Here is a 27478-nt window from a genome sequence, read left to right as displayed (position 1 = left end):
TTACAATGTCGTACAATGAAGTGAATCAGTTATATGTATACATATATCCCATTCCTCTTGGCCCTCTGTCCCACCACCAGCCTTCTCCATCCCACCCCTGTGGGTCATCACAGAGCACAGAGCACAGAGCTGAGTTCCCTGTGGTATACAGCGGCTTCCCACCAGCTATTTTACACACGGTTGTGTATATATATGTCAATACTGCTCTCTCGGTTCATCTTACCCACTCTTTCCTCTGCTGTGTCCACAAGTCTGTTCTCTGTATCTGCATCTCTATTTCTGCTCTGCAGATAGGTTCATCTGTACCATTTTTTCTAGATTCCACATTTACACATTAATATATAATACTTGTTTTTCTCTTTCTGACTTACTTCACTTTGTATGACAGACTCTAGATCCATTCACACCTCTGCAAATGACCCAATTTCACTCCTTTTTATGGTTGCATAGTATCCCATTGTATATATGCACCACATCGACAGAGGGCCTAGGGCTGGGACTGAGCCATAATGAGACAGGCACTTTTCAGAGCAGCTGAAATCAATATACAATGAGTGGTCAATAGGTCTGCAGACCTGGGGGAAACCTATGGCATGAATTAAAGTGGTATGGCCAGAGAAAGCAAAGTCTAGTTTATTCATCCCGAACTACAGGTGTTGATGGGGACTCTAGCTGCTTAGGTGGACAACTGAAAAGCAGTTGTATATTTATTTAACAATGATTCTTGAAGGTACCAAGCAATGTCAGGTGGGTCATTCACGCATGTATTCATGCAACAACTATCTAGCAGGCATCAACTGCAGTGCTAGGTAATCTCTGGTCAACATTAAAGTTGGGGTGTCTGTCATATTCCCGTTATCTAGGCAGCCTGAAATCAGGGTCCCATGCATAGCATCAAGCACAGGAGAATTTAACACCATTCTGTAACCATTCTGTGAGACTCCACCACCATCCTTGGGCTCTTGGGAATGACCAAGGGTGGGGTCCCGGCAAATACCATGGAGTCCAGCCTGTGTCTCCCAGAGCCGCAGCTTCCACAGCCAGCTTTTCTTCCTATCTGTGAGCTGCCCAGTGAAAAGTGGAGATGACGATCATTTTGCCCTACGAAGCAGATGCTTAAGACACATTGGTTCTGGCTGGTTCACCTCCAGCTTAAAGATGAGATTTCTGGGATTTTAGAGGCAACACTCTAATGATCAATTACACAGGATAATCTACCTCTATAACTTCCATGGAAGATTGCTCATAGAAATGTGAAGCGACTGCCTATTTCAGACACATGTACCTAAAATTCCAGCCAGTTAAATAAGACTGATGTTGAGCAAAACGACAGCCGTCCGTAGCCCCATTAGAAGCTAATCATTTCAGAAAATGTTGCCATAATTCATTTATGGAAACAGCGAGACTATTCCCCAAACAAGTGATAAAGGGAATGGACTCATAGTCATACCAGGAAAATGAAGCCTCATATTAATACTTTCTAAACTTGAACTGAACTCTGGAGGCACCTTGGCATAAATCTGCCTTGCAGATTATTCTGCCTCACATATTTTTATCTATCGCAAATAAAGTGGAATTCAGAATATTGCTTCAGTCATTACACCTCGTTTCCATTTATTTGGGAAGCAGGACAACCATCTGCGGGTTCTGTTTAACCAAGAGATAGGTGAAAAGATCCACCTAAGGACATTAGATTCATCAGCTTGTCTGAGTCAGCAGCAGCCTGGAAGCTTGCCTGTCGCTCTTGGCTGGCTATTCCTTGGGAATAGACTTCCATCCTGAGTGTCTACTTCTCCCATGATAGTTTTCAGAACATCACACAACAACAGTGATTTTTATAAAATCCTTCAGTGTGAGGAGCTACACGTGGCTTTTACATCTTTTGAAACCTCCATCTTAGACAAAAATGGCCAACTCTCTGCCACTCAGGGTGTTAACAGATATTTATACATCTAGTGGTTCAGGTGAATATGCTTCTGTATTAAAATGTAGTTCAGTTCATTAGTATTACTTATAGTGGCTAAAATTGATGGATTGGTTACAACTCACCATGGAATTTCCCAGTTCCTTTATGATTTTTTTTTTTTCAGACCAGAGGACCACAGAAGTAAAGTGACTTGGTCAGGGTCACACAGGTCTTAAGTGCTGGCTGGAACTTGGATCAGAAACCATGTCTGACCGATTCTGCAACCCACATATGTAACCACTATGCTGACTGCATTTTGGACCCTGGGCTAAGTACAAGAGATACAAAAAGATATGTATCAAGTAGAGATCAAGCTCTGGGTGTGAAGATCTCTCTGAAAGAGAAGCCTGCCAATGAAATTTCAGGGCAAATGCAGCAGGGAGGGAAACTGGATCTCATTAATACCTATGGCAAGGCACGATGGGCTTTCTAGGTGGCACTGGTGGTAAAGAACCCGCCTGCCAATGTAGGAGACATTAAAGATGACGGTTTGACCCCTGGGTTGGGAAGATCCCCTGGAGGAGGGCATGGCAACCCACTCCAGTATTCCTGCCTGGAGAATCCTACGGACAGAGGAGCCAGGCGGGCTACAGTCCATGGGGTCGCACAGAGTCGGACATGACTGAAGCAACTCAGCACACACGCATGCCTGATCATACTACGTATAACAGGGAGTATGCAACTTGGAACAGGGTGCAGGTGGCAGTCAGAAGCTGCAGTCCAGCAGTGTGAGGCAGAGTGGTGCCCCTCTGCAACAGTGGTGGAATGGCAAGGCCTGCAAAGCCAAGGGAGCTGTTGCATGGCTGTGTAGGCTGTGGGTGTATCTGGCAAGTGGCATCCACTGGCAAGTGGATGTGCAGTACTGTAATGACTGGCTCGAACATAATGACCCCTTGCCCTTCTGGGAACTTCACCGACTTTGAAAAAGCCCCATGTAGGGAAGTGATCATTTTGGAACCCTGGGCTGTGTTCATTGAGAGGCTGACGAGAGCCAGAGGAAGAATTAGCAACCTCCCTGCTAATCTGGCTCCTAGTACCATACATTAAGCCAACTAGTAAAAATCATTATGAAGTTTTTGCTGAAAGGGCAAGTGTAGAAAAACATGTTTCTAAACAGAATAACAGTCTTTGCCATTTTTTTCCAACTTGCATACCATCTGGAAATTCTGATTTTTTTTTTTCAAAGGGTAGGAAAGAAATGTGCTCCAGGCACAAATAAATGTTTACAGCTGAGTTATAAACCGAGAATGGTGGGGCTTAAAACAGACAGGCTGGCAGTGATGGAACTCAAGCTGCAGTGAGACAAATAATGCAGTGAGGAGCTGGCCAGCTTGTTTTTGCATGTTGGCCCTTTGGAGCGGGAAGTCCTGCTTCCTACTGACCTCATCAAGCATCTAGTTAAGAAGTCCTCATTACGGTTTGTCCCAATTCTTAGAAGATAAAGAAGAAAGACAAAATGGCAGGATTGTCTACCTTGACATTCTGAAGGCAGCCTTTGCCTTTGGGAAATGCAGCACCTCATAAGAAGTTGGCAATCCGTGGAGGCTTGTTAAATGGACTGACCAAGAGACATGATGATGATGTCAGGAACAACAACAAATATTCATGGATCTCTTATTAGTGTCTGACATCATATACCATGTTGTATAAGTGACATCTCATTTATGCTGGACAGCAACTTTACAAGCGGGTACCATTCTACAGATGATGACCCAAGAGGCTGAGGGAGGGCAAATGACCTGTTTACATTCACACAGCTGCTAAGTGATGGAGCTGGTGTTTGTATCCTGTGAGACCAACCCCAGAACCCTATATTACAGAGCATCTGTCAATGCAAAGTTACCAAGACCATATTAAACCCAGCTCTCGGTCAAGAATGAAAAATTGATACATTGGTGTTTGGTCTTTCTCCCTAGTCTCTTATAGTTTTTAGTTACAGACAATTCCAAGGAAAGTAGAAATGGGTTTGTACATGATCAAGAGCAGTCATCAACATTTTCCTTAAGGGGCCAGATAGTAAATATTTTAGGTTTTTCTAAGCTTAGCGGCACCTACTTGACTCCATTCCAGTGCAAAAGCAGCCAGGGACAATGAATAACATGGCTGGATTCCAATAAAAGTTTACTTGAAAAAACAGATGGCTGGCCAGATGGGGTCCACGAGATACAGTTTGCTGACCCCAGATCTAGAGGATGCCCTGAATGTAAAATGAGTGATAGGTTTTGAGAATGGTCCATGAAATTCTACTTGGGAGTTTATTCTTTCTTAAGATCAGTGCACAAATTGGCTACATATGATGTGCCCTTTAAAAGTTCTTGTACACTTTGCCTCTGGGCCTGGCCAATCAAACTGGATTCCCTTATGCTATCTGACCAGGTCAGAACACTGTATTGAATCTTCGTTCTCCAGGCTTATCTCATCCCAGATCTATAGAAAAAGTGCTCTGTGCTCTTGTAATGAAGATGTATGAGTTCATTCCTTTTAACATAGAAATACACTCGAGATGGTGAGTGATTCTGGCAGTCTGTGGGCTCCCTTCCCTTGATGTGAAATCCAACACCCAAATCAACCACATTAAGGTTTAATTGAAAGAGAGAATGGAGAAAAAAAAAACAAAAACCATGAACAACAACAAATGGAAAAGGGGAGACAAAGCCCAAAGAACATATACTCTCCCAACTAATTAATCAAGTGCTTTGCTTCCACTAACACATCCGACTGTGTAGGCTGCCCTGTCTATTAGACTCCTTTCCAAATCTGAGCAATGTAAACACTCCTAAAGACCAGGTAATGAAATCTCTATCAATGTGCCATCTTAGATGGGACTCACATGCCTGTGTTTTGCTTACATTTTAATTTGTGTCTGCTGGATACTTACCCAGTAATTGCTTAATAAGATTAACCTCCCTGGCAATGTGTGGTGGTGGATTTTGATGAAAACATTATCGGAGTGAAGGATTATCGTATAGCACAAAAAAAACAGAGGGGGTGGTATTTAATTAACTTATTGCCAATATATCTTGATTGTCTCTTTGAAACACTGGAGAAGTAGTCGATTGCAATTGATTCAGCTTATCTAAATGTATAGAATTGGCGAGGGTGGAGGAGATGGGTCACTGAGTAAAGAAATTCAAACCCAGGGTCACTGCCTTTTGAAAGTGTTAGGCGGGTGTGTGAAAATGTAAGCCTTTCGAGTTGATTTTAAAACCAAACTTTTCAACTTAGGAAGAGACAGGATCTCTTTGGTCACAAAGAAAGTACTGTTTTGGTGTTCAGAAGAAGGTGTTCTAAGTTTTATCTCAGCTTTAAGCAATTTGAATTGCTCAGACTTTATCATAAGAGTTCTCTTGACATGATTCACTGGTCAGGGACTTCCCTGGTACCAGTGGATAAGAATCTGTCTGCCAATGCAGGGAACGGGGGTTCCATCCCCGGTTCGGGAAGATTCCACATGTGGTGGGGCAACTAAGGCTCACAAGCCACAATACAGAGCCCATGTGCCACAACTACTGATACCTGTGTGCCTAGAGCCTCTGCTCTGCAACGGGAGAAGCCGCAGCAATGGGAAGCCCGCGCACCTCAATGAAGAGTCGCCCCTGCTCGCCGCAACTAGAGACAGCCCAGTTACTGCAACCAAGGCCCAGCGTGGCCCAAAATAAGTAATTATTTTAAAAAACCACTGGACAGTGATTTGGCAACCCCTTTGCTGTCTCAGAACTCACTTGGAAAATATTCTTTTGTGTGTGATGTTATGTGACTCACACAATGTTTTCCAAAGCAGGCTGCATCTGAGGGGAAAAATTCTGGTCTTTTCCAAGACACTGTGGAAAATGCTCCTTTGTTCATTTAGAGACATCATACTCTCACTTAGGACTTGTTCTCTTTGGGGAACCTTCTGCCCTGCTGGTGTGGGAGGCTCTAGTTGGGTGGGGGTTGGAAACAAAACTTAACCACACATGGGAGAAGAGGCGGACCTCCATTTATGGAAGTTAATGCCTATCAGGGATTTCCTTTTGTGAAAACTGCTATTTTCAAAGTGTGTATAACCTCAGTATGTATGCACACATAAAATATATTCCTGTGCAAAATATATGCATATTCACTTTTCAATGTATATTCTGCACTCTTTTCAAAGGAAGGGGTGCTGATTTGGAGAATAAAGGACATTTGTGGATCCGACATAACAGAATCTCCCAAAAGCAGTGTTTCTCAAAAAGCAGCATCATGGACATTTTGGATGGAAAGATTCCTCATTGTGGGAGGCGTTCCTGTGCACTACAGGCTGCTTTAGCTGTATCTCGGCCTCTACCTACTAGATGCCGGTTACATCTCTTTTAAAAGTGACAATCAAAAAGTCTCCAGACTTTGTCAGAAATGTCCCTAGGGGGCGAAGATACTGCAGCTGAGAACCACTGCACTAAAGGGAACTCAAGTTACATTATGGGTGGTGTCAAGTCCTAGAGGAGAGCAGACTGCAAATCTGGGGACAAGAAATTTGGCTCCTGGCTTTTGGGTCGGTGAAGACAAAATATACTGTTCATTTTTAGGTCTGGTTTTAGTCACCTGATAATGGAAAGCACATAACTTCATCCTCAGATAAAACTTTTTCATGCTTACTTAGAGGTAATTCAGTGTTTTGATTAGGATAGATGAGGAGAGTGATTCTTCAAGCCTGGATCAAAAAATGAGAAAGTCACACCTGAAGCACTGGGACAGCTCCAGAGAGAGTAATTTAAGCAACATTAGCATCTCAGGGAGGACTAATGCATACCTCACATAGAGGTTTACATTAGTCTAGAATCTAGAATCTTCTCTGTGGAAAATGCCTCATCTCGGAAAACCCCAACAACTCCCCTAAAGATGCACATGACAGAGACCCGAGTTCAAATTTGTACCTGCCTACTTGTTTGATTTGGGGTAAATTTCTTGTTTTCTTTTCTCTCTCCCTCTCTTTTTTTTGCTGTACCGTGCAGCATGCGGGATCTCAATTTCCCCAACCAGGGATCAGACCCGTGCCCCCTGCAGTGGAAGCGTGGACTTCTAACCACTGGACTGCCAGGGAAGTCCCAGGGTAAATTTCTAAAACACCCTGAGTCTGTTTCTCCAAGATAAATTTTATCCCTTTAGAGTTATTGAAGTTATACTGCATTAAACCTAGCACACAATAGGTGCCCAATAAATGTTTCCCTTCCCATCATTGAAATATCTCTCCAGGGTATTTTTTAAATGTGGGGTGAACTGCCTTGTGAGCTAAGAGGCAGAGTGAAAAATTCTGTGTTTGGATAACCCTTCCAGGCAACCTCTTCCCTTCCCGACTTCTGTCCTGAATCAAGCATCCTTCTCCCCACACCCACATGCCAACCTGCCTCATAGTGCCATTGGCTGCTAAGTCACTTTAGTCGTGTCTGACCTTTGGGACCCTATGGGCTGTAGTCTGCCAGGCTCCTCTGTCCATGGGATTCTCCAGGCAAGAATCCTGGAGTGGGCTGCCATACCATCTTCCAGGGAATCTTCCAGACCCAGGGATCGAACCCACACTTCCTACCCCCTATGGCTCCTGCACTGCCGGCAGATTCTTTACCCAGATTCTCTACCGCTGAGCCATTATTGTCCTTTAATTGCCCCACAGTCCCACTTCCCCAAGGTTCTGTTGTCTCTCCTCCTCCTTAGCACCTTGTTAGCACCTATTTTTTTTTCCTGTAAAAATACAGTTGCCTGATTGCTTTCATAAACATCCCTATTGTCCCCCTTCGCTGTTCTGCCAAGAGAAGCTTTGTTCCCGAGTTGTCAAAACTCCTTTCCCTTCTCTCCCGAGGTGGAACCGCTCAGGGTCTTTTCCTTTCATGCCTTGCCAGGCGGCGCTTCCTCCCAGGGGGAGCTGCATCTCTCCCCTCGGGAGAGGCTCCTCTAGTGGCATGTGCCGCCTGCTGCTCTCAGCTTCCCCCATCAGGCAGGACTTCCTCCTGCTGCTGCTGCTGCTGCTGCTGCCCCGGCCTTGAGATGCTTTCAAGTAGCCGCAGAGCGTGCCAGTTGCTGCAGATAGCTTAGGTATGCACATAGCTCCGAGCAGGCACCTTGCCAGCTCCCAGCGGCTCCAGCCAAACCCAGCTCACAGACAGGGACAGCAGACAGCTTGGAACAGGGGCACCTGGAAAGGGCAGTTCTCTTTCCTCCTTTTTTTGCATACCTTACAAGATTTGGATCAGAAAACCTGAACCAGGTGGCGGGGGGAGCTCTGACTTTTCCTGTGACCTCATGAGGGCAAGCCGCAACTGTAACCTCACCTTTGCCTCCAGATGGCATTGTTGCCACATCATCGCTTCCTGGTAAGCCGGTCCTTATCCCATTGTTAAAGGTGTGTCCATCTGCCGGCTGGAGTTGCCAATTGAGTCCGAGCAGATGCATTGCTGCAGGAGAGACAAAGTAATGAAAATATGAATAGATAATTCAGCAATGCAAATGTCAAGGGGGAGGGCCAGGTGCCGTTTTCAGGCGGCTGCCTTTGAAGGAAGCTGCAGTTCAGAAATGGCTTGCCCCAGGCCACAGGGATTAGCTAAATCCAGAAAGCAAGTAGGTCTGGGTGGGCTGGGTTTCCTCTTCCAGTGGAAAGGAAACAGCCTTGCTGATGGTGGGACAGCATCCCTGATGGTTGGGCGGAGGAGGAGGGAGGAAACCCCTCCCTTCCAAATGTGCCCCCACAAAGGGGAACATGCCCCTTTGGACTCACTGTGAAGGGTCTTCTCTATTCCGCTGGGCCTTTCCTGCTCTCTGGACAGAGTTATTTATACACTGGTGGTGCAGGGGCATTGACAAGGAAAGATAGTTTCCCCCAAACTGCTCAAAATCTAAGCCTGTTTCAAATCGAGGCTCCCCAGGTGGGACCAGAGCGCTGGTCTGGTTCAGCTGTGCTGAAATACCTGTGTAGCCCCCAGTAGCTGCAGCACTCCTTGTTGCTGCTGTTTATAGTCCTAAGTCATGTCCGGCTCTTTTCCTACCCCACGGACTGTAGCCCAGCAGGCTCCTCTGTCCATGGGATACTCCAGGCAAGAATACTGGAGTGGGTTGCCATTTCCTTCTCCAGAGGATCTTCCCAACCCAGCCATTGAACCTGCATCTCCTGGTTGGCAGTAGTACTGGCCCACGGGGGAAGCCCACCTCCCAGACTATTTCAAACTTTAAAGATAGCTTTCCGTCCCAGCCCTCCTCCTGATGAGTGAGTACCTTTCTGCCTACAGTGGAAAAAGCCTGGGGGTAGCATTGGAATGGGGTCCTTCTCTAGAAATAGTACAATGACAATTCCCTGTCTTTCCCTCTAAAATCCCTCCCACTTGCCTCACCCCTACACTTGCCCAGAGTACAGAATGAGACAGAACTCGGAACATTGCCTCTTCTCTGCTAAGCAAACAAGCACGCCTGCAAAACTCTCCCTTCTCTCAGAACATCCCACCCTCGCCTTGATTCATGTCAATGTATGGCAAAAACCACTACAATATTGTAAAGTAATTAGCCTCCAACTAATAAAAATAAATAAAAAAAAAAAAAGAAAAAACTCTCGCTTCACTCCTAGGCATGCCTCAAGCCTCCAGATGCACACTTCCTTTTTGTCGTTCTGTCGGTGCCAACTCCCCACATCCCAGGTCGTTGAGCAAACTCAGTGCCCACCTACATCTGATGGTTCTCACTGAGCTGTTTCTACTGAGAAGCACGAGAGGCGAGTCCCACACACCTGCATTCTTTCGAAGTCCGGATCTAAGAAATGCTTCCTTTGCGAAAACATAAGGAGCTCCCTTCCCTGCACAGTTCTCACCCAGACAATAACCACCCCGTGTCTGGCATTTCAACCGGACACAGGTTGATGCCGTTGCTATGTTTCCAGAACTGCGGGAGAGAAAGGGCTGTTGACAGCGCAAGGTTCCTAGTATGATGCAGGGATGGGAGAAACAATTAACCACAGGAAACGCAATTAACAATGCTTAGGAAATTGTTCACACAGCAATTAATTCTGCTTGCTTACCACCACCTAAAGTCAGGCTGCATTGTTTTAAGGTTAGAAAACCTATCTTCAAACTTTACAGCTCAGATTGATGGCCGTGGATGAAGGTGGCAAGGTGTCCTTGGGGGCATGTCTGCTTTTTTCTTACACATGCCCCTATCTCATAACCAAGTTTTCTTTCTCTACATTCCTCTGAAGTGCACAGCCCACTGTTGCAACTCTTCGAGATGATTCATGCTAATAAGTGACATTCACTGTACACTTTCCATCTGGGTAACACCTAATTTTCTCCTGCAGTTTATCTATTCTATGTAGGTCACTTACTTGAAGAGACCAGATCCGATTGCCTCAAATAATGACATATTTTCAGCGTACAGAGGTCAGGACATGAGAACTAATTGTGGCAGCTTCAAGATAACGATAGCATCTGATTTGTAATTACCAGGTGAAGAGAGCCAAGGAATTAGTTATTTTTAAATGATTTTTTTAAAAGTTACAATTGGTTATTGGGGCCGGCTTGCTGCCGCATGGGAGATGCAAGGAGGGTCTCTGTTTTAAGAGAGATGCAGACAGATATTGCCGGTCGAGTTGGGGCCCAGGCCTTACATGATTTTGCCTTTTCAGATTTAGAGAAGGAAGTGGAGGGTCCATCAGTCAAAGAGGACAAACAACCTCCCCAGGTGCCTTCTCAATATGAAAACTCTGGTCAAAGCTGCTCCCTTCTTCTTGTTGCTGTTTAGTCGCTTGGACATGTTCGACTCTTTGAGACCCCAGGGACTGCAGCCCTCCAGGCTCTTCTCTGTCCATGGGATTCTCCAGGCAAGAATACTGGAGTGGGTTGCCATTTCCTTCTCCAGGGGGCCTTCCCGACCCAGGGATCAGACCTGGGTCCCTGGCATTGGCAGGCAGATTCTTTACCACTGAGCTACCAGGGAAGTCCCTGTTCCCCTCTCCTGGAACTCAAACTTGCCATTTCAAGGCTCAGAACATGCTGCAGCCATCAGCTTTGGGAGATCAACCAGCAAGCAACACCCCAGTCTTACCGGATAAAGAGAAAGCATCCAGGAAAGAGTGGCCTCTGTTTGCAAAGATGCCTGCCCCCCCTCCTTGCTTTTTATCTTGGGTTCCATAGCATCTCTTTATTAAAACAAAAAAGTATTCTGAAAGCAAGAAAACCCCACGTGGGGTGAGAAGGGTTCGGGTTAGAGTATATAAGTAACTTCTCAGAGAACCCCCAGAAGTGAAAGGAAAACTAAAGTGAGAGGAAGACTGGAAAAGGACAAGAGCCAAACCAAAGGTGCACAGGCTCCATCCTCCCAGCAGAAGCCATGCAACTCAAGTTGCAAAATGAAACTCAAGTCTGGGCGTATGTTCTGTTGTTGAGTTGAACGTTAAGTAAAGAAATGAGAACTGTATCAGCTGCAGAACCAGCGTCTCTTGGTTTTCTCTTTGGCGGGGGTGGGGTGTCTGAAACAGACTTTTGCTTCTACTTTGGTTTTTCTTGGTCAGCTATTTCTCCCCTCTTACATGAGTAGGAAAATGAGACTCTCTCTCTGGACTGTGGGGATGGACGCGAGTGTCCTTAGGATAAAGACTCTGGGGAGCTGTGAAGTAAATGAGCTCCCTGACTAATGAGAATTCTGCTTCTTATCCTGCTACTGATTGGCTTGATGGTGGGGGCTGAGAAATCAGTCTCTCAGCCAGTCTCTCTCTTTACTTTTTGTCAAGCTTTCCCTTTACAGGTATGATAATGGCTGCTTAGGGCCGGAGGGAGCTTCAGCATCTGCCACCCCCTGAAGACTTAGCAGAATGTCTTGAATATAGAAGGCACTCCATAAGTGTTCATTAGAATTGGTAATGACACATGGGGGCAGATGCGAAGAGCTGGATTGTAGGATATGGTACTCTGATAAATAAAAATTACAGAATATAGATGTGTAAAGGATGGAATGAAACAGTGCTGGCAGTAATACGGACGCATCTGTGAAGAGAAGCGCTTTGATGATTAGGATATTAATACCTGCCGCCAGTCCTTGGATCCCTGCTATAGGCAGCCCCGTGGCAGACATTCTATAGATATTATGTCAGGGTTCACTGCTTACATTTGAGGTGGGTGCTATCATCATGCCCACTTCACAGACAAGGAAGCTGTTGACTATCGAGTTTGATCACAGGGGGCTTTTGGAATTGCAGGAGGATTACAACATGAGGTGGTTGGCTGCTTCATATTTCATAGTGATCTGGTTACAAATTCTGGTCTGCAATGGGATCTTAGCCAACCTGGTCTCTTATAACTCATGATTAATCTCCCTATGGTCTAAGAAGTGCCATTTTATTGGGCTGGCCAAAAAGTTCATAACATTTTATGGAAAAACTCAAATGACCATTTTGGCTGGCTCAGTATATAGTCAGCATCCTTCCCCTGGGGCAGGGGGTGGTTTACAGCTCCTCACCTTGTGATCTCACCACACATGTTGCACACCGTTTCCCTCTGCCACATGATCAGCTTGGGTCTGGAGTGAAGACAGCAAGGCCTGGAGCCATTACTGATCAGTGATAGAATACAGAATGAGTGCAGAAGGGAACTGTTACTGTTGTAAGCAATGGAGAGTTTAGGGCTCTTTGTTACAGCAGCATGCTTGCGTCCCTCTTGACTGATACATTTAAGTATATGGGATGGGAGAAATTGTACTTTTATATGTTAGGTGTCTGTGTAGTCCTTAGAGTTATTTATTTACAGGGTCAGGATCCTTTCTAAAAACCAGCTGGGAAGAGTTAGCATATATATATTTAGGGCCACTACATTTTTTTCTCTATGAACAAGTAGCTCTTTAAACATTAAGTGAAGATATTTCCAGTTCTGATCTGCTCTCAGAATCAGACTTAGAAAGCCAAGAAGCCTCAGGGAAGAAGCCCATTGTCTTTTCATCTAAAGATTTTAGGTGAACACTGGCCGCATTATTTTCCTCCCAAAGACATCTGGATGCAGTGGGGGTGGTCCCCTCCTCCGCTAGCCACAAATGCATCATCTGAGGGTCAGGAGTGAAATGAGTTTGGGAGACCCTCTACCTAATGTTATTCACCCCCCACCGACAGACAAAATGCACAGTTTATCATGATTTGACAGGCTCCACTCCAGAGAGACCTGGGATGGAACCAGGGGGCTCCACGGGTCAGAAGGGACAAAAGAGGAAAAGCCTCCAAGTAGAAGTTCATGTAATGCAGGTGGCAGCTGGGAAACCAGCCACTAAAAACACAATAAGCAAACAGACTCTGAAAGTGTCTCTGACTAATTGGAGAAAACTTTCATCAAGTATTTAAAATGCACCAAGGCAGGACCAACACCACACACAGACCCCAGATTTCAGCAGGAATAATAAACAGACATACCTGGAGTGAGGGTACTGTTTTCTCATTGAACTTGCCTGTGTTTGTGTCAGATACGCTCTGATTGAAATACTCAGGGGGAACCAAAGCAAAAGGAAGGTGGAGGGGCTGGTGGCAGGTAAAAGAATTCTCTAGCAACCACAAGGGCAGGAGACTGGAGGCCTGGAAAAGTGGCAGCCTGGAACGGGGGTTGTCTGAAATAGTAATTAGGCTATGTGTGGGCCCTGCTGGGTGCCACTTAGAACCTTCCATGCTCACTGGCTGGCAGAGGATCAAGTTGACAAGAGGGCCAATCAATATGTCAGCAACGCTTCCCAGAGAGCTGCTCAGCCCCTGCTTGACAAAGAGGGCAAACACAGGGGCCATGGGGGTTCTGTGTTTGCCGAGCAGGTCCCCAGGAACCAGGGCTATCTTTAAAGATCAGCTTTGTCGATAAGTAACTGGAGGAAGAGATTGGGCTTTTCCTTTGAAAATGGAAGCCTTCAGGCCAAGCAGAGCTTAGGGAGAGGGGCAGGGAGTCGAGCTCGCCCCGTCTTGTAGCTCAGCCTGGGAGCCGATTCGCAAGGGCCTTAGAGATGACGGCAAAGCTCCTTTGGAGAACAGGTGGGCTGATGGGGAGGGTCAGGGCTGGGTCTTCCCACCCTGACATCAGCAGATCAAGCCAACAATGCCAGGGCTCCCATGGGAAATGTGCCCAATTTGGAAAGGGCCCCTGTCCAGAGGGGAGAAAGAATCCCAGTGAAATAGTCTGAGCTCTAGTGCACCAATGCTAACCTGGAACTTGCACAGGCAATCTGCAAGGCACTTTTGCAAGCAGTAGTGAAAATTAACACATGCAAATGAGCTCGCTCAATGATGATGGTGACAATTAACATTTATTTTGGCACAGAGCCAGGTGTTGGGCTAATTACAGTGTTTGCATTATTTATTCATCATTTATCATTCAGCATATATTTATTGAGTACCTACAGTATGTTAGGTATGTATTCCTAGGTGCCAGGAATAAAGCCATTTAACCAGACAAATTCTTTGCTCTCATGGAACTTACATTCTAGAGGGAAACAGAAATTAAACATGTAAGTGAAAAGTAGGGCCTAGGGCAAGGAAATGAGGACATGGGGGATGGGGAATTGAACCTTTTTTTTTTTTTGCTTGTTTGTTTAAATACAGCGGAAGACCTGGGTTCAATCCCTGGGTTGGGAAGATTCCCTGGAGAAGGGAAAGGCTATACAATCCATGGGGTCATAAAGAGTCGGACATGACTGAATGACTTTCACTTTCACGCAAATATAGTAGTTTAGTAGTAGTTTTAGTTGCTCAGTTGTGTCCGACTCTTTTGTGACCCCATGGCTTGCCAGGCTCCTGTGTCCATGGGATTCTCCAGGCAAGAATACTGGAGTGGATTGCCATTTCCTTCTCCAGGAGACCTTTCTGACCCAGGGATCAAACCCAGGTCTTCTGCATTGCAGGCAGATTCTTTACCATCTGAGCTACAAGAAAGATCCTGTTTAAATACAGACCAATCAAAAACAATGTCTGTAGTGGGATGGGGAGGGAAGTGGGAGAGGAGTTTAAGAGGGAGAGGACATAAGTATACCTATGGCCAATTCATGTGGATGTATGGCAGAAACCATTATAATACTGTAAAGTAACTGTCCTCCAATCAAAAGAAAATAAATGAATAAAAATGACGTCTGTGATAGGTAACATTTGAGCCAAGCCTTGAAGGAAGAAAGGAAGGAAGCAATTTATGATGACATCTGGGGAAGAACATTCAGGTTGAAGTGAAGTTAGGGGGAAAGGAGACTGTGGGGTGCTGGAGGGGTCGGTGATAGGGAATGGGTGCCCTTGGAAGCTGTCTGCCGTGTATTTAGGTGAGATGGGATGACAACGAAGGGTTCTAAAGTGCATGAAGGCTCATTCACCTCATTCTGACCCTGTGAGGTGCTCATATAATCTATGATTTCTAGCTAAGGAAATTGAGGCTTTGGAAGATTAACTCATTATTGACCAGGGGATTTTTGTAGAAACAAAGGCCTATGGCCTGCGATTTGTTTTGTAAGTGAATACTGAAATGTCTCTGGTCAATAACACGTGGGTGATTACATCTCTGGTCAATAAGGCGACTTGCCCAAGATCACAGAGCCAGGAAATGGGAAGCCTGGGGTTCTGACGGGGACGCGTGTACCTGCAGAGTCGACCACCATGCCCTCCAGCCAGTGACTCCCTCCATCAAGTCCTCACTGGAGGCCATCGGGCCCTGAGTTCTTTAAATGAACCATGGCTGTGCCACGACTGAACAAGTCAGGTGGGCTACAGAATCTGTTCCTAAATATTGTCAAGGCTCACTAGGGAACAGACACCTCCTTTTGTAAGCAGTGATTAGTCTTCTATAAATATAAAAAAACCAGTGTGCTATTTAACTTAAAGGCATGGCCATTGTCTGGAGAAAATAAATCTGTGTGGCAACTTCAATTTACAGTCTGACTGCCCAACCATCAATATGTTTGGTGACTTTTTCCAGGGTCGGTTTGCTTATCATCCTTTGGGGACGTGGTAGACGACAGCATGTCTTCTGACTTGAAGGGAGGGGTTGCTGCAATGTATTAATTATCCTTCTGAGGAAGGCTGTTAGTGCCAAAACGACCTTGTGCCTAAAAGAAGAGCCGCAAACAAAACCATGAGAGAGAACATTCTCGGAAATGTGTAAAGTCTTAAAGGAGTTTAAAAAAATTAAATCTTAAAGGAGTTTTAAAAAAATATCCCTTTCAAACGACCATGGTGAAGTGATTTCTTTTATTCTCACCCTACTATACTGCGATACCTGAACGGAATAAACTTTCAAAGCACTCCAGGGGAAGTTCCGCCCACAAATCCCTTTATTACTAATGGGATTTGTGCACCTATCTCCCAAGAATGCTCTGAAAACTTACTTGCCTGTGTCCAACTTCCGGCCTGCAGCTTCCAAAATGGTCGCAAAGTTTACAGCCCAGGAATTACACGGAAGAGAAAAGATGAGCTGCAGATAACCATATCAGAATCCTGGCAGGACCACGGGTGGTGAGAGGGGCTTGGGAGAAACCGATTGGCCTCGATCCCTCTACCTGCGCGCTCTTATCCTCCAGCCATGCTGCCATAACGGTTCCCTGCACACGCTTTGTCTGTGCCTTTCTAATGCTAGTCCCTCACAAAAGTGGGGAGGATTTTTGGCCCGTCCTGCGTGTCTGCCATGAGGACAAGGAGCCAGTTGCATGAGGCAGCCCTGGGACCAGAGAGCAGTGTGTTCCTGATGCAAGAAGAATCCACACGGAGGGACCAGCGCATTAATCTATTCTTGTGACAGGCTTGGAATGGTGCAGCGAGTGGGAAGCGGTATGAGATTAATCAGTTCCTGTGTTCAGAGGAAACGAATGGGGCTCCTTGCCGCTCCGGGGTGCACGGGGCCCCCACGCTGGTGTCAGTCCCACCCCCGTTGTCCGCTCGCACCCACGGCACTGCAGATGAAAACTGTTAACAGTGCGGGTGTGTGCTGTCTGCTGTGCTCCGTGACCTCTAACAAGGCCCCCCGGCTCCCAGCATCCCTGGGCGGATCGACCCGTTAAGACAGACACACACACTCACGGCCACTTTCTGTTTCTCGTGTGGGGACCCCAGGAACACACTGGAGGAGAGGCAATGCTGCTGGAGCCTCCCATTGTCCACCGAGCCAGCTCATCCTCGGCCGATAAAACACACACCTGGAGCCATTCAACACACAGAGCATCATTTCCCACCCCAGACTACTCCGTTCCTGCTGTTATTTTTCCCGGGAAAGAACTAAAATAAAAGCCTTTCTTTCTCCAAGAAAGGACCCATGTGATCAAAATGCCTTTAGAGAATGATAATATCGGTAGGTTTTATTCTGCAAATAAATCACGGTCTCGGATTTTAAGAGCTTTTGTGATAGCAAAACACATCCCCACAATCCTTACACATACACCTCAATGCATCTTTCTCCCCCTCACCCCACCCCGAAGATTATCATTCAGGGTTGACAACCCAAACAATATTCAGCTCTCTTTAAGGAACGCCAACCAGCAGTCCTGTTCAAGAGGGTGCTGGTCCCTAAGACCACCAACTACGAGGGAAGGCGACGTGGGCTGTGCGTGGCACGTGGCCACTGGAATCCTAGGAAGCAGACATTGTGAATGTTTTAGAGGATGAGATGTCATATCAATCAGGAGATGTGCTGTTTGTGCTGGAACAAAGAGGGGGAACTCTCTTCTGAAAATAGCCTTCTGTAAGAGGGAGCGAGGAGAGGGGTCTGGAAGGTGACAATTAGGGTGGCAACCCTACTCTGTTCTCTCAACTGCCGCAAATGAGAAGGAGGGTCCAGACTCACTTCCTTCCCTGAGTCCCAGGCAGCCCCCAGCAAACTGATTCCGGTGAGCCTTCTGATTGAACTCAGAGCCCATAGCCAGGCAGCCTGAGACTGGCAGCCAAGCCAGAGTGGCTTAGCAACAGGGTAAAGAAGGAGTGATCTCCCTCTCCTGAGTCCCTGAGAGATTCAGCCCCATCAGGGTTCAAAGCCCTGCACTACTAGTCATAAGTAGATGACCTTGAACCAATGAATTCACCTCTCTGAGCTTTACTTTCTTCAGCTAGAATAAAAGCTAACATTTTTATAAAGTACTGACTCAGTGGCCAGTACTGAGCCATACCATAAATCTCTTTACAATAAATCCAGAGGTGGGTTCTGTTATCATTCCCATTTAATAGATGAAAAAATTGAGGCCAAAAGGTGTTGGGAATTTTGCCCACACGGACAGGGCTCAGAGTTGGGGCAGCTGATTATGGAATCAAGCACATGCTCTCAGCCGTTTATATCTCTGTGGGGAGAGTGGTGATCAAACCAACCTTGCGGGGTGTAGTTGGTATGAAAGAGGCAGAAACCTGGGGATATCAAACACACAGGAGGCACTGAAGAAATGTGTCTCACTTCCTGTTGGGTCTCAGATCATTTTGTCATTACAACAATGGTTATCGTGGCTAACTTTTATTAAGCCCTTAATGTGTGCCAGGCATAGATTTTATGGAGTGTGTACGTTATTCTCCCATTTCACAGATAACAAAATTGAAGCTCAAGGAATTGATGTAACATGCAGTTGGTAAGTGGTTGAGGGGTGATTTGAATCTGAGTCCCATGACACCTATAGCCTGAGTACTGACTGCATCACCCAGCTCACAGCAGGACAACTGTCAGCTCAAGTCCAATACCAGTGGAGATGGGGGATGTATATTCATCCAGATAGTCTTCCCTCATTGGCATGAACCCTTTATCAGAGGCAACTTTGTGGCTTCCTTTCCTGCATCACATTAGGATGGAAGAGCCACAGCTGAGATGGGCTCAAAGGTCATCTGGTCCAGACCTTTGCTGTACAGATGGTGCCCATGACAGCCAATGACTGGCTGTGCCTGGATTTGAAACTTGGTCTCTTGATTCTTTGTCTGGTGCCCTCTCTACTGTCTCTTCCATTTCCTTAAAGACAGAGAAGCTGATGGGCAATGAAAGGCCTTAAAAAACAACGAAGGCACTGCAGAGAAGCCATCTTCTCTCACCTAAGATTTTTATTACTATTATTTGCAATGCAGGGCATGAGCAAAAATAACATGTTAATAAATTAGTCAACAAACTGGGCATTATGGTTCTTCCTGATCCTAAATTCATTAGCTCAGGTTTCTATTGCAAAGCACTCCTGCTGCAGAAGTTCATTCACACCTGGAATCTAAAATCACTATTTTTCTATTTATTTCTACCTGGTCCAAGAATGCCGTGGTTGATAGAGATGTGATCCCTCCTGCGTGTGAACTTGGTAATTTTTCAGGAGTGAGAAATGAGTTGAAGAAATAAGGATGTTGAGCAAATCCTGTATGTAATTCTCATTTCAATTTGGTCATTTGTTCAGCAAAGCCAAATTAGGCACATGGGGAGGCTGCCAGTGTTCTTTTCAATTTTTAATTTCTGACATGGTTCACTCAAGGATTTTTTTCAACTCAAGAATAAAAAATCTCGTGTTAGCAAATTGGACTTGATCTTTCTCTTAAATGGTTTTTAGTTAAGTGGATTTCACATGCCTAACCTGTAACATTTAAAACTTGATTCTGATGGAAAGAAACACCGAATTTTAAAAGGAGTTAGTTCTCTCCCCCAGAGCCTGATCATAGAGTGGGAAGTGAAAAGTTCCAGAAATATGGTAATCCTGGTTCTCTGATATGCTTAATATTAATAAGGTCAACTTTTTACTGGGGAAAAACTAGTCTAGGAAAAAAGGGATACCTTCTTATTGTAACGCAAGCCACCAGTATCCATCAAAAGAGAAGTTCATTTTCATTTGCAATAAGATAAATGACACTGCTAGGCTTATTTTGAGTTTTTGACAATTTACTTAGCAGAGCTAATTCCAGGGGTTTTATAGGATACTCAAGTTCCACAGATTTCTTTCCTGCTGAAGGTATACGTTGGTTTCAACAGGTAGCAGCACTGTAACCACCAGGGCATTTCTGGCTCATATAAAGCATCGCAATGACAGCAGAATGACGTTCTATGCACCCTCCCTCCTCTCTGCAGTTGGTGATCCCTCCCCACCTTGGGTACAGTGAAATGTGGTTCTGACAAAACAATAAAAGTTTGTTAAACAGAAAACCATGTTATATTCCTTCCGCTTTTAAATTTAAATGAACTACAGTGAAATAAAGTGAAAAATTCAGTCCACATGTGGCTACTGGACAGAACAATTCCAGACCATTGGGGCTTACTGGGGCTCTTCTAGGCCGATTTCCTCCTCTTTGCTCCCAGGATATTTTGTGCCCACATCTCTCAGGGCATCTATATCTTTACGTGGTAATAATTTATTTGCTGGTCACCCTGCTGCTGCTGCTGCTAAGTCACTTCAGTCGTGTCTGACTCTGTGTGACCCCATAGACGGCAGCCCACCAGGCTCCCCCGTCTCTGGGATTCTCCAGGCAAGAACACTGGAGTGGGTTGCCATTTCCTTCTCCAATGCATGAAAGTGAAAAGTGAAAGTGAAGTCACTCAGTCATGTCTGACTCTTAGCAATCCCATGGACTGCAGCCTACCAGGCTCCTCCGTCCATGGGATTTTTCCAGGCAAGAGTACTGGAGTGGGTGCCATTGCCTTCTCCGGCTGGTCACCCTACCTCTCCTCAAATTGAGCCATGAGCACCTTGACAGGTGAGAGTGAGTCTTGACCCAGCTCATTTCAATTTGCCTGCAATGGAGGAGACCTGGGTTTGATCCCTGGGTTGGGAAGATCCCCTGGAGAAGAGAATGGCTGCCCATTCCAGTATTCTTGCCTGGAGACTCCCATGGACAGAGGAGCCTGGCAGGCTACAGTCCATAGGGTCTCAGAGTCGGCCATGCCTGAGCAACTAACACTTCAATTTGCTGCAGCAGCCTGTATCAGGTTTAGAACACATTAGTGTCCAAAAAATATGTACTGAATAAAAAAATGACTTGATAATCTGTGTTTAAAAAAATGCAATTAACAGAGGTCTTACAGTGTACCAGGCTAAGAATAATCATGGCAATAGTCATAAACACTATCTACTGAATCCGGACTTTGTATCAGGCTCTTAATTACTACAGGCATTTCTCATCTGAATATCCTGTTTCCCCCAAAACATCATCTTTGAGGCAGGACTTATTATTTCTGTTTTACAGATGAGAAAACTGAGGCTTAGGGAGATTAAATAACTTAACCTACTCTCACACAGCTACTAAGTGCCTGAGCCCAGGAATACACAGATATTTCTCAATCCCTCACTGGTGGTTCCCTAACCTCGGTCATCATGGACCATGTTCCTGATTATTTACTAAATCCGATCTCCACTCATGCTATTATTTCCTCACTACATTTTATAATCACCCCCTGTAAAATTTTAATCCACTTAGCCTCATCCCAAAATAGTATCTGTGAAATAAAAAGCTTGATGTATTAGTTGAAAGGCTTTGTGATACATAAAAATAAACATAGAATTACTGAAATAAAGAAGCTTGCGCACACAGTTCAGAGTTACACTGCGTCTGTGCTACCAGTGGTCTGCCTCCCACACTGGGGCAAACACTACCCCTGCTAGACTGCCTCTAACTTAGAACATTTGTCTTTCTGTTTCCAAAGACCCACCATTATTTCTGTGTTTTTCTGCCCTCTACAGTAGTCTAAGAGAGGGAAAAAAAAACAGCCAAAAACCAAAAAACACCAGCAGTAGAAGAATGGGCTGGAAAGAAGGCTGCTCATGCCTGTCTTTTCTCATATTTTTTAGCTGGATAAAAGCAAAACATAAGTGAACCACAAGACCTGACCTCCCGCACAGTCCCTCCACCTTGAGGCTTGCTCTTTATATCTTCAGTGCCAGAGGACTAAGACGGCTTAAGGCAGGCTGGATCCAGGGGGTCAGTCCTTCCTGCCGAGAGCCTCCCCACCTTATGCCAGAATCATGCCAGGAGAGTCTGGAACCTGCTAGAATTCAAGAGTCCTGATCCACGCCACCTACTGCTCACAAACATATCCATAGCCCAGACCACCACGGATGTTTTCCTGGACATTCCTGTTTCTATTTAACTCACAAATTCACCGGCAATCATTGAGCACCTACTATATCCCAGATACTGCAAACCCGCCATGCAAATCTCTTTCCTTTTTTTAAATTTTGTTGAAGTATAGCTGATGTAGAATGCTGTGTTAATTTCTGCTATATAGCAAAATGCTTTAGTTATATGTCTATATATTCTTTTTCATATTCTCCTCCATCATGGTTTCTCACAGGATACTGAACACAGTTTCCTATGCTGTATGTTGTTGCTGAGTTGTGTCCAACTCTGAGACCCCATGGGCTGTAGCACACTTGTCCTTCACCATCTCCTGAAGGGCCCTGTTGCTTACCCCTCTTGGATATACTAGTTTTCAATGCGATTTTCAATAAGAATAATAGTCAACACTAATATAGTGGTTGCTGGGTGCTAGACACTTCTAACAAGGTTAAATGTTTAGGCATGAAATGTTTGATAGATCAAATGTGGTAGAATATCAGTAATTTTCAATGGTCCAACTTAAATATATTAATCATTTATTACAATAGCTCCAGAGACAGATACTTTTATTATTACTTATTTATATCTGAAGAAACTATACGGGTGGGAGATTAAGTAACCTGGCCATCCAACCACCAGTAACAGAGCTGGGCTTTGCATTGGAAACCCTGGCTCAGAACACTTAACCATAATGCATTCTGCCTCTCAGAGTAAAAGTGTCAAAACAGAATGCTACTTTCTTTCTGCCTAAAGACTAGAAGCTACACTTCAGGTGCACTGTGGGTAAAATATACTTTTATGGAGACAATGGAACATGTAGTTAGAGCAGCTTAGCAGCCAGAAAGACTTGGCTTCAAGCCCAGGTCTCCCTGGCCCTTAGGGTATCTGCGAGATTCTGGGAAAGTTTTGTTTAGTTATTTGACTTCTCTGACCCTCAGTTTCCTCATCCTTAAAGTGGGAATCTTCACACTCCCTGGAGAGATCGTCACATTTAATGAAATATAGCATGCCAAACACAGAGTTCAGCTTGACAGAGTTACAAGCCCAATAAACAAGTTATTGTGTGGACTGGCCAGAAATAACACTGTCTATTTGGAGAAAAGTATCTTTCAAATTCCAAATCGTTCTATTACAAGCAAATAGTCATCCCTAAACTGGCAACGCCCTGCCTTCTGAATGAAAACCTCAGAATCCGATGTGGAAAAATACTTAGGGGTCATCTTCTCCAGACTCATTTTACAGAAGAGGTGACAGAGCCCCACGGAGCAGGGGTTAAACACCTTGGCAGGGAGGCCAGGCACTGCTCTCAAGGAGCACAGACCCCTGATCTCATCCGCTTCCACCTTGCTGCTTGGATTCTTAAAGTCATCCTTCTGGGGAGATGCTTTCAGGTGGGATGTCAGACCTGCTGACCCGACTCACAGGTTCCACGCGTGTGTGATGTCACTGGCAACACGAAGCAGTGTTGGGAGGTGCAGGTGGGGTGGGAAAGGGAGGTGAGGGGGGGATTCTAAATGATTTCCATCAACCTTCTCCAAAGCCACCGCCAAAACACAGTCCAAGCAAAACCAGCATCTTTTCTATGCAAATGCAACTTCAACACAAGCCCTCCAACCTCCCTCTTTCCACCGAGATTGCCACCTTGAATCCCTTCCTGTGTTAATATTCAGGAGACGCTTCTGTGTAAAAAGCATTCAATAGCAATATTTCCTACATTTACCCTGATAGTCACAAATTCAGCCTGCTCACATGGTTAGGTTTGTGCAGCGTGGGAGAGCTGAGTAACGAACCTCTCCTAATCTTTGACTGTGAGCCTGGTGCTGAGCCAGGCTGGGGAGGGGAGTGGTTACTGAGACACTGCTGCCCTCCAAAAGCTGCTTGTCCAGGCCAGTGGTTTCAGGCCGTGGTGCCCAGACTAGCAGAATCAGCATCCTCTGAGAACTTGTTAGGAAATGCAAATTACCGGGCCGCACTCCAGACCCATAAATCAGAAAATCAGGCACGGGTGGGGCTCAGGTATCTATGGATTAACAAGCCGTTTAAGAGATTCTGACAGATGCTCAAGTCAGAGAACCACTGGTGCTGTACCAAGAACCACGGGTGCTGACAGCAGTGAGTAAAGCAGAAGCCCAAGGGTGGGAACAAGCTCCCCTTGTCTGTTTCCACAAGGGTGGAGGAGGTGAGAGCCCCAGCACCTCCCGCCAGGTGTGTGAGGTCTCCGCCCACATGGGAAGAATGTCACAACCAGCTAGGAAGACTTGCAAGATGGAAAAGAGATGCTCAAGCCAGAGTGGAAAGATGGAAACAATGCCAGACCCAGACCTGAGCCACAGTGAACACAGAAGCAGGGGAAGTTCGTCCCCAGCCTGCCTCCTCTCCTCCCAGGGTCTGCTGTCTGTCTGCTCTGCCTGTCTGGGAAGACCAGCTATCAGAGACCCACCACCACCTCCAGATTCAGCAGTGCCTCTCGTATGCGTGCCTTCCCATCACACTGAAAGCTTCCTGGACTCCCATCCAACTCGCTCAGAACTCTGCTTTCCCAATGATCGGCCACTTCAATGCATATGAATTCAATGAATGTCTTCCCCCGCTTACAGCAACTTCACATTTTCTACCATTAATAGATGCGTAATTAGAAGGGAGATTAAGCCAAACATATAAACTCTCAGGGTGGAAAATTTTAGGCAGTGTGCCTAAAACTGGGAGATATTTTCAGAGAGACAACGTTTTAGACAACGGCTCCAAGACGGCACAAAGGGAGGGTTCCCGCCTCCACTCCCTGGTCAGCCCTGACTGCCGACATGCAGACTGGGGGGCGGGAAGGTCTTGGCGGATCCGAGCTGTGTGCAGCAGAAGCACTACGGCCCCTTCCTCCCATCAGGCTCAGAGCTGTCCAAAGAGATGCACTGAGGCAGTTGTGGCAGGGACTTCTGACAGGAAACATCTGTCTGTGAGCATTCTTGGGGCAAATTCTTTTCTTCTTTAGTCCGTGAGGCTGAACCCACGAGTTTGAGCTTAGCAGCCAGGTACTAGCTCAGGACTATTAAGGCTCAGCCTGACGTAGCTTCAGCAGAATAGGGCAGTGTTTGGAAGGCTGTTAAAACAGTTCATGGAAGTGCGGGAGGACCTGGCCCACCAAGCCCTGTCTTTATTCTCTATCAGGGGGCTTTCTCCACACATGGTGAACCATGGCCACAGAATACCAGACTCGTCTTCGCACCCTCTTGGGCCACCAGAGAAAAGGACTTCATTTTTCCAGCTTCACTTTCAGACGCCTTAGGCAAGGACTCTGATTGTCTCGGCTGGGGTCACAGGGCCTGCCTTGGGCCTGTCACTGTGGCCTTGAAGGACGATAACACCATGGGCCTGAACTGAAGATAATACGCAGAAGGTGCTGTGTATAGAGACCTGGTCATCAGGGGAAGATGCCACATCTGGGCAAACAAAAATACAGGAGGCTAGTTACATTTGAATGTCCCATGGAATATTTAGGACATACTAACTCTAAAAGCATTATGCGTTGCTTATCAGATTTCATTGGGGTTCTACACTGAATCTGGCAACCCTGTCACCAAAGGAACTGGTCAGAGTCGAGCAGGTTCCTATTTTGTTGAACCAGTTTGGTTAAACCCTTGGAGAGGTACAGAGTTCTTTGTGGAGCAAAGTACTGTCCACACCCAGAGGTGCCCTGACACTCGGCTCCCGGTTGTGTTGGGACAGCTGTCCACGCAGATGAGAACCTGTGGCAGGCATCCACATTCTTTACCAAGTGTAAAAACTGTGGCTGTTTGGTGTGTAAATCTCGTGCATGATACTTTTAATCAGCCATATGGATTCCCAGATGGGACCTGAGGATTTTATCAGAAAATTCATCTAGGATTATTAGACGGATGCAAATTATACCTACAATTAGCTATTCAGCTCACATAGGTCAGAATGGCCATCATTAAAAAGTCTACAGATAAAGTCTGGAGACAGTGAGCAGAAAAGGGAACCCTTCCACACTGCTGGTGGGAATGTAAACTGGTGCAGCCACTGTGGAAAGCAGTATGGAGGTTCCTCAGAAAGCTAAAAGGAGTCACCATGTGATCCAGCAATCCCACTCATTGGCATTTATCTGGGGAAAACTTGAATTTGAAAAGATACAGGGAACTCTATGTTCATCGCAGCGCTATTTGCCATTAGCCAAGACATGGGAACAACCTAAATGCCCATTGGCATAGGAATGGATAAAGAGGAGGTGATACATATATACAATGGAATACTGCTCAGCCATAAAAAAGAAGAAATTAACACCATTTGTGACAACATGGATGGACCTAGAGATCATCATACTAAATGAAGTAAGTCAGAAAGAGAAAGACAAATGCCATGTGACATCACTTATATGTGGAATCCAAAATATAGCACAAGAGAACTTATCTGTGAAACAGAAACAGACTTACAGACACAGAGAAGGGGACTTGTGGTTGCCAGGTAAGGGGAGAGCCAGGGAGGGATGGATTGGGAGTTTGAGATCAGCAGATACAAGCTATAATATATCGGATGGACAAACAACAAGGTCTTACTGTCAAGCACAATATCATATAATAAAATTTAATGGAAAAGAAAAACAGAATTCAGCTAGCATCAAATTGATATTCCACTCTTGCCAAAGCCCCCTCCCCCACCCCGAGACATCTGATAGTCAGCACGATACTACCTAACTGGTCCCAGTCCATCTCTTAGGCTGAGTGTCAGTGCCCTCTTTCTAGAAGGCTTACTACAACCCATTCATAAGGTCTCCTCTTCTCTCATCTCAGCTGAAAATCTGAAACCTAAAGATCTCTGCCCAGTGGCTCAGTGGTAAAGAATCTACCTGCAATACAGGAGACCTGGGTTCAATCTCTGGATTGGGAAGATCCCCTGGAACAGGGCACAGCAACCCACTCCAGTATTTTCGCCTGGAGAATCCCATGGACAGAGAAGCCTGGCAGGCTACAGTCCATGGGGCCGCCAAGAGCTGGACACGACTGAAGCGACTTTGCACGCATGCAAGCAAAGATCTTCTGCAAGTTCCATTTCTGCCAACAGTGTTGATTCCTGTAAATATTTACCAAACGTGTTCCGCAGTCAAGGCACAGCCATTTTTTCTGTTCCTTCTGGAAGGAGGTTTATTACACAAAGTAATAGGTGATGTCTTCTTACTACCACATCAATCTGCTATAGTACCTGTGTGCTGAACTTCCCTGACAGCGAGAACAAACAGTTGTTACTGAAACCTTCCACACAGAGGAAAACAGTAAAACCAGAAACAAAAGCGAAATAGCAAACAAAACTTTTACAGAGATTTATTCTCTGTTAGACTATTGAACACAAGACAGAGCAGCCCAAAGCTCAAGTTCAATTATATTTTCTAAAGCAGGAACGTCAAACAGTTCAACCTGATTTTTCCTTCAGACAACACTGTCTTATTTTGCTGGTAAGGGATGACTTTTCAGCACCAAGTACCTCCCAAAGAACCCTGAGCTTTGGGGTGAAGTACTGGGCTCAGATTTAGGATA

At 45.6% G+C, this 27478-nt stretch overlaps 1 protein-coding gene across 7 annotated transcripts in view; it reads right to left on the bottom strand.

Annotated features, from left to right (window-relative positions):
• The window catches only part of TENM2 (teneurin transmembrane protein 2), a 1355454-nt gene that overhangs the window by 227900 nt on the left and 1100076 nt on the right, over positions 1-27478 (bottom strand). For all 7 annotated transcript variants that reach the window (XM_070465745.1, XM_070465746.1, XM_070465747.1 and 4 more), the window contains one exon: positions 8251-8373. In XM_070465745.1, the coding sequence (XP_070321846.1) occupies positions 8251-8373 (123 nt within the window). The remainder of the gene's footprint in view (positions 1-8250; positions 8374-27478) is intronic.

The sequence above is a fragment of the Odocoileus virginianus genome, chromosome 3, assembly GCF_023699985.2.
Source record: "Odocoileus virginianus isolate 20LAN1187 ecotype Illinois chromosome 3, Ovbor_1.2, whole genome shotgun sequence".
Lineage (NCBI taxonomy): Eukaryota > Metazoa > Chordata > Mammalia > Artiodactyla > Cervidae > Odocoileus > Odocoileus virginianus.
Note: the sequence above shows the minus strand (reverse complement) of the source record. Positions and strands in the feature narration are given on the sequence as shown.